The following is an 11616-nucleotide window of genomic DNA, read 5'->3' as shown; positions in this document are numbered from 1 at the left end:
TGTTTTCTGCTCTTGGTATGTGCTTTAGGGTGAATCCCTAGAACCTCCAGTTCAAGTGCCCTTACTGTGTCCTAGATATTTGACCAGCTCGGGTTCTCTTGCCATATACTCCTTTTTGACTTGTCCAGCCACAACCTAGGAGTCAGTTTTTGCTAGTACCCTTTTTGCTCTGAGTGCCTTCACCTTGTTGAGGCCTAGTATGAGGCCTTCATATTCTGGTATGTTATTTATTGCTTTGAATTCTAGTCTTGCTACATACTTCATTCTAAGGCCTGATGATGCTATCAATACGGCAGGAGGCTCTGGCTCCTAAATATCCTCAGGCTCCATCTATGTAGAGTGTCCTAGATTTGAGCTTGGGGTTGTTGTGTTTCGTGTGCCAAAGGTGTCCTATCTACCATAAAGTCTGCTAATGTGATTTGATTGTTGTTCTTGACACATAATCGAAGTTTAAACTAGGATAGCTCAGTTGCCCATTTCTCTATTCTTCCAGAGGCCTCTTTGTTGTTGAATATGTCTCCGAGCGGTTGTGATGAAGGTATTGTGGTCTCGTGTGCTTGGAAGTAATGCTTAAACTTTCTTGATGAGATGAGGACATCATATGCTATTTTTTCAATCTCCATATAGTTCGACTTAGCTCCTGATAGGGCTTCTGAGATGTAGTAGACAGGTAGTTGAATGACCTTCGACTCTTCTTCCTTCTCTTGAACTAGTACACCACTAACTGCATGGTCGGAGGTTACAACATATAACAATAGTGGTACCTCTAGGTCTGGTACTGTCACCAAGAGCTTGCCAGCTATGTAGCTTTTGAGTTGCTAGAAACCCTTCTACTTTTCTGGTCCCCATTCCACCTTGTCTCCGCATCTTAGAGCTTTGCAGAATGGGAGGCTATGCTATGTTGATTTTGAGATAAATCTGTTCAACACTGCTATCCTTCTAGAGAGCTTTTGGACTTCCTTTTTGGTTGATGGTTCAACCATTGAGATTATGGCCTTTGTTTTTTCTGGGTTTGCCCTTATGCCTTCGGGCCCTATGATGTACCCAAGCATTTTTCCTCTACTGACACCCTGCACTCTTCTAGGTTAAGTTTGAGGCCTGCTTCCCTGAGATTGGGGAAGGTTTCTTTTGGATCTGCTATGCGATCTTCTTCATTCTTGCTCATTACTACAATGTCATCAACATAAGTTATAATGTTTTTTCTACAGCTGAAGGCCTAGAATAGCCTTAGTCATTCTAGCGAAGGTCAAACCTGCATTTTTTAGCTCTTTAGGGCATTCTAATGTAGCAATAAGTTCCAAAGGGAGTAGTGAAACTTGTCTTCTCATCTACTTTGTTGAGCCAGATCTAGTGATATCCTGAAACGCAATCCAGGAGTGAAAAGCGCTTGCATCCTGCCGCCTTATCAATGGAGGCATCGATCCTTGGAAGTGGAAACTGGTCTTTTTTGCAAGCTTTGTTTAGGTTTGTGAAATCTATGCACATTCTCATCTTCCCATTTGTCTTTGGCACAAATACTACATTTGCTAGCCACTATGAATATTTGACTTCTTTGATAACATTTGCGTCTAGCAATCTCTGGACCTATGCCTTCGTTGCCAGAATTCTGTCTTCTGACATCTTCCTTTGCCGCTGCTTTCTTAGCCTTAATTTTTTATTTAAGTCGAGTGAATGATGAATTATGTCTCTACCTACTGACTCCTTGCAGATCGGAGGCTGACCTAGGCGAAGCCATCTTTGATTTTGGCTAGAGTCTCTATTAGTTTTGCTTCTTCTTGCTTTGAAAGTTTGCCTTCGATAATTACTTTTATGTCCGACACTGCGTTCTCCTAGGGGGACTAATTTTGTTTCTTCTTGGTCCTTGAGATCTATTTTGCCCTTCAGGCATATCCGGAGGCTCCGGCGCATTGCTATTGGCTATCTCGATGGAATTGATGTTGCGCTGGGACTTGTAGATGTCTCTTTCTATGTTTCTTGCCTCCTTTTGGCTACCGTGAACTGTGATGATACCATGCAAAGCAGGCATTTTCATGCACAGGTAACCCATATGGATTGCTATATTGAACTTATTTGCAAACCCTCTGCCGAAGACGGCGTTGTACGGGTAGTAAACGTCTACTACAGTCGAAGGTTACATACTCGGTTCTTGCACTTTTCTTGACCTCCGAAGGACACTGGTAGAGAGATTTTTCCTAGTGCGTTAATTTCTTTCCTTCAAAACCAATCAATGGGAATCCAAAGGTTGTAGTTGGCTTCTTCTTAACTTCATCTGATCAAAGGCATTAATGAAGATGATATCTGCTGAGCTCCTAGAGTTTATCAGGACCCTGTTAATTTCCTAGGTGGCTATGTTGTCCTTGATCATCATAGCATCAGTGTGGGGATAACTTTCCAACTACAAGTCTTGCTCTAAGCATGTAATAGGTGTCTTCAACCAATCTGTGCATCGTACTAGACCCTACACTGCTATGTTGTTAACAAGCTTGAGATGATCTTTCTTTTGCTTCTTTGTCTAGAATTCTATTGAAGAGCCTCTGATTATTGGTAGTATCATGCCAATGGTAGGTAGTGGTGTATGAGGGTTGAGCTAGTTTTCTGGGTTGGGCTCATTTTTTGGTGCAGCTAGCTGCGACGAAGGTGATGGTGGAGGTAATGCTTAAAGTTGTCTACTAAGAAGAGCTGGTTGGTTTGTCTCTATAAATGTTATCTGTGGAGGCTTTGGGTTTATGTATGTGAGGTTGGCTTCTGCACATTGGTTACTGGCCTGCCCTTGTTGCTGTGTAGTTGGTCGCTAGGCGGGTAAGAAGTTAGGGTAGTATGCAGCTGCTAAGGTGGATGAGTGGATTTGACTAGAGTTAAGGCTTGGGTAGATTGGGTAATATGGTTGTTTAGAGGGTGCAGCGAAGGTATGGTTGATTTCTTTGGCGGGTTGTTGTTGCGGAGGTTGAGGGTCTGCCCTATTATTTATCCTCTCTTGAGTTTCTTTCGCGTGTGAGCAATCTCTGGTGATGTGTCCTTTATTCTCTCCATGAAAAAATAGTACTGCCTTCGCTGTCTTTGTTCCTAATTTTTGTTCTAGTTCTTCCTTTGATTGTATTTATTGCCTACATACTACTTCTGTGGTGCTTTGTTTGGGGCTACCTCCAGCATCTGCTGTCGTTGCTAGCTGTTCCCTTGCTGCTCTATATTAAAATCTTGTTGATTTAGCGCTTACTGAGGCTGTGACTAGCCTTGGCTTCTGTTGCTCCTCTGAGCATTCCTGCTACTCCCTTGGTACTGCTTGTTCTAATTTTGCTCTTCTAGCCTTCTGCGAAGGTCGTTATCTGACCTGTAATACTTCTCAAACTCACTATATAGTTCTTCTATGGTGCTTGGCATCTCCCGAGCTAGATGGGCTGCGAAGGCTCCGATGCGGAGACCTTTAATTGTGGCCTCGATTACCACATCCTCTAGGACATTTGGTACATTCGCTTTAAGCTGCATGAATCTCTAAAAATAATTCCTCAGGGCTTCACCTTGATTTTGTTTGCACTGAAATAAGTCCATTGACGTTAAGGATTCGGTGGTGAACCCTTTGAAATTAGCATTGATCTTGTCACGGAGGTCCTCCCATGAATATGCTGAACTTGGCCTCAACATTGAGTACCATGCCAATGCATCACCTTCGACTGCAATAACAAATGACTTGACCTAAGACAATGTCATTCCCACCTGCGGAGGCTACAGCTGCCTTGAAACTCATGATGAACTGGCGTGGATCGGATCTCCCATTGAATTTGGGTAGGGTAATGGGTTTATAGGAGGAGGGCTAGGGTGAGTTTTGGATTCCTTCGGACAATAGGGATTTGGAGTCTATAGTTCTATGGACCAGTGGTAAGGTGTAAGGAGTGCCGAAGGTTGGTTGGGTGGCCATTCCTAGCGAAGAGTTGGGTTGGACTTTGATTCGCTGAATAGGGCTACCCTTGTTGGTAATTATGAGAACACTTGTAAACTATATATATAAGGTATCCGCAAGCGCATAGATAATATACCATTGTAGCATTTCACCTGGGAGTATACCGAGTATCGTTATTTATATTTTATCTATAGAGAGGAGCTATGGGGTTGTGTTGGCATAAAGATATTGACAAATATGTATACTTATGATAAAACCACTCTCATGCTATGGCAGGGGTAAGTTAAGTGATAAATAAATGATAAGTGTAAGATAATAATGGTGTTCCAGAGATAGAAACAGATACTCATAAAATATAGTAAGGCTAAGCAGGAGATTCGTTAAGAGCAAAAGATTCCTAAGTCATTACTTATCTATTAAGTCTTTTGTACACCCAAGTATATACACTCTCATCTATAATATAACTAACTTTGGATCTATGCATAAGGAACATTAATAAGGAAGATTAAGAACAGAGCTTATCTTCTTTCGCAATCACGTTCTACGTGCTCTACAAATGGGAGTGGACTACAAAGGACTCAATGGGAGTGTCACATCCACGATCGACCACATGATCCAGAGTGCAGAATGCATCCGCAGGCAAATAATATCTAAGCACCATGCTTACATAATGTCGACCACTTAACTCACTCGAGTACTGAGCTAAGAGCTTTGCGAACATATGCATATATTCATCATCAATCATAATTATATCAAGCATACAACTAGAGCAAACTAGGAGCATAATAAATAGGAACATAATATTGAAGTAGCATAAAATCATAAATAAAGAGATACAATGGCTATACTAGTCTCTAGACGGTAGATTCGGAATCCTAAGCAATAGCCCAAACTCTACTTGAACCTTGCTAGCAGCCAGCTGTTGCCTGATCTCCACTGCCTGCAGTGATGCTTGGACTGCCCTCTGGTTTGCGGCAAAGGTTACCGCTAACCTATCTCTCTGCTGCTGCGTACTCTACAACTAAGCTTGGAGCTGTTAGAGCACTTGCTCTAGGGTTGGTTCTAGCACTGGCTGCTCCTCTATTGCCATAGGCTGATCCTCCGCAGCATCTTCTTCTATGTCTCGCTCTTCGGTAGCGGTAGCAGTAGCATAGGTGCTGCGAGCATTACGCCTGGGCCTTGCCCTTTTGGAAGGCTTAGAAAGTGCTCTTGCAAGGGCTGTTCTCTTTCTTGACTATTGTGGGTTTCGCTTGGCCAACACGCGGTGGACGCCAATGTTGGAAAACTGGGTTTCCAGTAGGTGGGACATGAGGTGGCCTCCGCCTAGCCGGGTGCTCCAGGCGAAGGTAAGGAAGGTGACAGGTGGGTCTAGGCTCAATCAGGGTTTCATAAATGGTTTCACCCACCTCCCCTACATAGCATCTGGCTCTCCCTTGTATAGGGTACTGTTTTGCTATTGTTCCATTATACAAATTTGCCCCTATGGTACATTCCTAGAATATCCTTATACTAGTATAAATCTTTAGGGACATCCTGGGTCTTTTCCTCCTGCACCACCTTTGCTTCTCGGACCTTAGCCGTAGGCCCACGGGAGGCCTGTCTTCGACTCTAGGCCACGGTGCTGCAAGAACTCCCTTCTCTTGGGCAGGGATCGCACGGCCTTCGCCCGAGCCTCCGCCTTCGCTGTGCAACCTCCGCCAAGAAACTCTTCCGGATATCTTCGGAGTCAGTGCTTGGGCCTCCGCCTTGCCAGCGGTCAGACACGAAGGCCCCTCCTAGTACACCTGCGCTTCATCACACATATAAGCAGTTGATGTTATGTAGGAGCCTCCGCTACTCATATGTCTATGTCCCAACACGTATTGGTTGCTTTCCATTTATATAATATCGAAACCTGAGATTTTTTGTTAGGATGGTCCAGCTACGCTTGTTTTAGGTCGACCTCCTACACACTTGATAGAAGCGCATTGTCGGTACGATTAAACTTTTTTTCTTAATACAATGATGTCGCTTGGAGGAATTCTGGAGGAATTTGGATGGTTTGGAGGAATGCTGGAGGAATTTGTGAGAGAAAAATACTGTTTCAGATGAAAAAAGAAGCGAATCAAGCCGGATTTAAGGACACGTGAACAATTATCATCGTCCCGGCCCCCTTGTATCGCGCGCAGCGAATGCAAATGGGAAGACTCTGCCGCGTTGTTGGTTTATTTTGCACATTTTTGGCGCGTTGAAAAGTTAAGACTGCAGAGGCATTTATTCTATCTATACAAACAAACAATAGTATTAAAAAGAACCCAGGATCATCAAGATAGTCTAAAATTACTGTATAATATTATAATCAAAAGAATACATACACCATTAATATTCTTGATGATTTGACCGCCTAGATTTCCGAACAAAATTATTATGCCACATACAGTATCTACGCTTAAATAAATAATAACTTTCCTTCACGCCTATGATGTTTCAAACTAAACAGTATTCTTTTTTTATAAAAAGGTACGAACATACGTGTCGAATCGTAATCAAGTAATATTTTTGTAGCCATTATAAACTCGAAACTCTTTTGCTGTCAATAAACCTGTCTTCAAGAAAAGATGCAAAAGGCATTGAGACCAATATATAATGCAACCATGTATTATATGTGACCTAATCATGGGTAGATTCATCAAAAAGGTTTACGAAATCGTATTGTTCTGGGTTTTATAGGATAGGAAAAAATTAATTAATCAATCCAATCAGTGTAATTTTTGAAACCTACAACCAGTGCAATTTGATATTACTAATCTTTAATCAAATATTATTTCATACATGGAATGGACAAACTTTATTGAGACGGATGGAGTAAGCTAAAATTTTAGGTGGCATTGTTTGGTTTGCTCGTATAGTAGTAATATTTTCTTACTTATTATAGTTGCGCTTTTGGTAAGTATAGTTTTGTTTTTGTTATGTTAGGTACCTTAGTCTGGCTGTACAAAAAGCAAGAGATTATTTTGCCTATACTCGTTCAAATCATAAGGTGAAAGATTGGACTTGAAACCATGCAATTCCAACCAGCTGTGAGGCTAGAGCACAGCCGTGGAGTGGACCGGAAAGGAGGCAATCCTCATCTTTAGGGCTTATTTGATAGGGCTATTCTCCGGTTCTGGTTTCCTCTAGAAAAGCTCTACCAAACGTTTTTCTAAACTTTGGAGGAACCGTTTTTTAATAAAAAAGAGTAGAGGAGCCAAAATCGTTTTGAAGAAAACCACAAACTAGTGGCTCCTCCAAAAAGGCTCTGACTCTTTTGAAGGAAGCCCATCAGGAAGAGCGGTGCCAAATACCCCCTTACTCAGCTGTGCATATACTATATTTAACTGCACATTGGTATAGCACACAATTTACACTTTGGCATACGGAAGAAACAGATTCGACACAACGCTTCGCGATGAACCGTTGGAAAGAAGACAACAACACTCTGACGGCCTAGTTGATCCCAAGGAACTCGCTCATGGAGAGCAAATCGCAGAACCCTCCTCCCTGCACGTCCAACTGATCTGCCGTCGCGTCGAACTCCCAGCACATGCCGCCGACGCCGAGCCCGTGCAGGGAATCCACGGCACCGCACGGCCCGTCGACCTGCACGGACCCCTGGTGGCTCAGGCCCTGCTGGGCCGGGCTGCGGCCGCCCACGTCGAAGACACCGGCGTCCGGACCCAGCGCTACCAGGCTGGTTCCATAGTCCATGTCCAGCCAGTCCGCGAACATGACCTTCGGGAGCACGGGTGCGTGCGGTCGCACCGCGGCGCCCGCGCCCGCAGGCTCGTTGACGGTGAGGCAGCTGGAGTCGTCGGCCGAGGACGACTCCACGGCCGGCTCGGACAAGTCGGAGTTCGCCGGCCGGCTGACGACGACGGACCCCTGGCCGTTCTCGCTGGGGTCCGGGCTCCCGTGCACGTCGGAACGGGCGGGTGTCGCCGTGTCCGCCGCGCCCTGCTTGCCCTGCGCGGCGCCCTCGACGCGCTTCTTGAGGTACGAGTTCCAGTAGTTCTTCACCTCGTTGTCGGTCCGGCCTGGCAGATGCCGTGCGATCAGAGACCACCTGAGGCACAAGAATTTTCCAGTGTCAGAGAGTCGGTCATAAAAAAAAGTTACTGTTAGTTACTGACAAAAACTACAGCTCGATGAAACTTCATGTGTGTCGGCGGGCACGTTTTTGGCATCTCCATCACCGGCGTTTACTCGTGTAGCTAATTTCTATTATACTATGTATAGGGAGAAAAAAAAAATACTTGGACATGACGTGTCCGTAAGAACTATGACGACACCTCTGATTTTTTTTTTCTTTTTTCCCTTGGGATAGTAGGATGCCAGTAGGATTATATATAAAATTACGAATCAGTTCAATACACTACCACTTGTCGTTAGTACTACTAGTATACTTAGGCCGTCCACAATGCGGGAGTGAGGCCAGAAAATTTGTGGACCAAGCTACGATAAATTAAACACCAGCCAAGTAAAGCTGCAATGGGTAAGGTAGGTGGAACTGATGCTACGTATTTAAGTGGGACCCACAGCTTCAATAAAATATCATCGTCTTCCCCACCATTCGTTTCAGTCGCGCTTTAGAAATTTCCCCAGTCCTCCCGTTTGTCCTGAAGTGGATGAACTTCTACAGTCTATTTATAATTTTTTAAGAAGTTGGAACCAGCGTAAGAACTTTCACCGCTCTCTCTTTTCCTGGCGTCCCTCAGAGTTGGCAGCACCTCTCACAGTGTTAGAAGCGGTGCTCTACTTTTCTCTAGTCCTTTCTAGGCAGCACTTAAGCAACACATTGTGGAGAGCCTTACAGGTCTTTCTTTGGGGGTGTTTGGTTTCCACGGACTAAATTTTAGTTCATGTCACATCGGACGTTCGGATGCTAATTAGGAGGGCTAAACATGAGTTAATTATAAAACTAATTACACAGATGAAGACTAATTTACGAGACGAATTTATTAAGCCTAATTAACCCATTATTAGCATATATTTACTGTAGCACTACATTATCAAATCATGGATTAATTAGGCTTAAAAATTCATCTCGTAAATTAGTCGCAATCTGTGTAATTAGTTATTTTTTAGTCTATATTTAATACTCCATGCATGTGTCCAAATATTCGATGGGACAGGGACTAAAATTCAGTCTAAGGAACCAAACAGGACCTTGCCAAAGTAAATGATTTTGATAGTTGACACTTGTATTTATAAATCGTTGCATCAAGAACGGTATCGTGTTTTTGTATAGTGTATGTATAAAACCGGAACTAGATAAAGTACTGGGGCGAATTAAAGTAAGCTTTACTTGCAGCAGGAAGCAACTACAGCACCTCCTCCATAGAGAAAGTAGTAGCAGACACTGCCTTTTCTTGCCCATTTTCTTTTTCTTTTTTTTTCATTAAACAAATGAAAGAGATGCCAGCTAACGATCATCAATTTGAGCACTGGGAAAAGATGCAATCAAGTATCTCGATAGCCGATATGGAGCGCAGATGTCAGCATCAACTCCACCACTTAAAGCGGTCTCCACGTTAAACATCAGCATTTCTCCTTTTTCTTCGCACTGATGGACACTTTTCTACTCTAAACTAACTGGATTTTCCAGCTTAACCACACTGCCAAGCACACACACTAGTAGCAAAGCTAAGGTCCCGTTTGGCCGAGCTCCGGCTGCTCCGGCTCCCGCCTGTTGGCTGTTGGGCGACACGGGCTCCGGCTGCTCCGGCTCCCGCCTGTCGGCCGTTGGGCGACCGATATCCTATTTATCGGAGCCGTTTTTCTCTCTGCTCCTTTCCTTTCTCACTGACACAACCGGAGTCGGAGAAGCTCGTTTTTCTGGCTCCGCGGCTCCGGCTCCTGTAGGCACCTGTCTGCTGCCCGGCGGCCGACACCCGGCTACGAGAGCCGGAGCCCGCGGGAGCCCGGCCAAACGGAGCCTAAAAGCGGCCAGGTAGAAATGGAACGCTACTATAATCGTCTTCTAGCAGTACAAGTGTACTACAGGATAAAAGGTGAGGTGAAAACTGAGAAAGTCTGCGCGGTGCTTGCTTGTTGCCCAGCTTGGCGTGGAGGTTCATGACGGTCTCCTCTTCCTCCCGGGAGAACATGCCGTGCTTCAGCCCCGGCCTCAGGTAGTTGATCCATCGCAGCCTGCAGCTCTTGCCGTTGCGCTGCAGTCCTGAACGAGTGGCAATTCACACAGAATTCAGCACACGAGCGCCAGCGAGGTGCATTTCGCAATCACAAGGGATTCGTTATAACACAAGCATGCAAGAGCACGCGAAATTGAAGAGCTACGACCCTGCTCTGAGAGCTGAGCAGCAGACTTTGCTAAAATTGCCTCCCCTTTCCTCTCCCAAAAGCCAGCAAGGTACATTTGAGAAACACGAGAGGAGGAACAAGCAGCTGCGAATTCAGAGCTCGGAGCAATGCAATTTGCTCGGCGCCCCTTCGAATTATTCAGGGAGGATTGTGAGCTAACGCGTGCGATTTCTTACCAGCCTTGACGGGCAGAGCGCTCCAGCAGCCGTGGCCGTAGCGGAGGATGTAGTCGCGGAGCTTCTCGTCCTCCTCCGGCGACCACAGGCCCTTCCGGTACTGCACCTTGGGCTTCTGGCATGTCTTGCACCCCATTATCTTCTGCTTGTTCCCAGAGGAGAAATAATGTCGCCGCAGAGAGCAGGAGGAAGGAGAAGAAAGAAGGAAGGAGCGCTAGCTAGCTTGGCAAGAGGATTGGGGTGCGCTTGCACTCTGGTGTCGGTCTTGCCTGCGTTGCCGTGCGAGCAGAGAGAGCTAGCTGTGCGCACGACTTTATAGGGGTACGTGGGAACCAATGACGAGGTTGTTACTCGGAGTTGAAAATGGGGGGAGTGTCTCTCTTGGGCCGCGTTTAGTTCCTGGCATTGTATGTGGTAATAATTGTCCAATCGTTGACTAATTAGGCTTAAAACATTCGTCTCGCAAAGTACAACTAAACTGTGCAATTAATTTTTGATTTCGTCAACATTTAGTACTCCATGCATGTACTGCAAGTTTGATGTGATGAGGAATCTTCTTTTTGCATAGTGCCAAATTCAGAAAATTTGGTGAACTAAACAAGGGCTTGTACAGTTGTACTACTACAGTTTTATGTGGCGCTGATCTCCACAGACATCTATTTCGAACGCCAGACATCTATTTTATCTTAGGGCCCCGTTTAGATGTCACCCAAAATCAAAAAATTTTCAAGATTTCCTATCACATCAAATCTTGCGGCATATGCATGAAACATTAAATGTAGGTAAAAAGAATAACTAATTGCACAGTTTGCCCGTAATTGACGAGACGAATCTTTTAAGCCTAAATAGTCCATAATTGAACATTTTTACCAAATACAAACGAAAATGCTACAGTAGCCAAAGCAAAAAAAATCGCATCTAAACGGAGCCTTACTGTTACTAGATATATTACTAGACGAGACACGTCGATTTCCACAATACACACTAGAAAAAAAAGTTAGACTCCAAAAATTCTCAATATGACCTTTAATTTAGCAGACTCTTATCATTATCATAAATAATACACAATTAGACTATTTACGTTTTACAAAAAAAAATACTTACATCTATCACTATGAAAAATACATATTGCCCTCTTGGCGATGGTAGATAAACTACAGGTTCATATTAAAATGTTGATAAAAATGAAATGATGTAAAACGAGCT

The 11616-nt window shown here is 44.3% G+C and overlaps 1 protein-coding gene across 2 annotated transcripts; it reads right to left on the bottom strand.

Annotated features, from left to right (window-relative positions):
• Positions 1-7226: 7226 nt before the first annotated feature.
• On the bottom strand, positions 7227-10681 carry LOC136498276 (transcription factor LAF1-like). 2 transcript variants are annotated; one of them, XM_066494224.1, is made up of 3 exons: positions 10411-10681; positions 9962-10091; positions 7227-7976 (listed from the first exon to the last, which is right to left on the bottom strand). In XM_066494224.1, exons 1-3 carry the CDS (start codon positions 10544-10546, stop codon positions 7361-7363), a joined length of 882 nt encoding a protein of 293 aa, XP_066350321.1. In that variant the 5' UTR covers positions 10547-10681; the 3' UTR covers positions 7227-7360. The 2 variants fall into 2 exon arrangements, with proteins under 2 accessions (XP_066350321.1, XP_066350322.1); XM_066494225.1 differs by lacking the exon at positions 9962-10091.
• Positions 10682-11616: the final 935 nt, after the last annotated feature.

Source organism: Miscanthus floridulus, chromosome 12 (genome assembly GCF_019320115.1).
Source record: "Miscanthus floridulus cultivar M001 chromosome 12, ASM1932011v1, whole genome shotgun sequence".
NCBI classification, from domain to species: domain Eukaryota; kingdom Viridiplantae; phylum Streptophyta; class Magnoliopsida; order Poales; family Poaceae; genus Miscanthus; species Miscanthus floridulus.
This window is presented reverse-complemented; position numbering and strand designations above follow the sequence as displayed.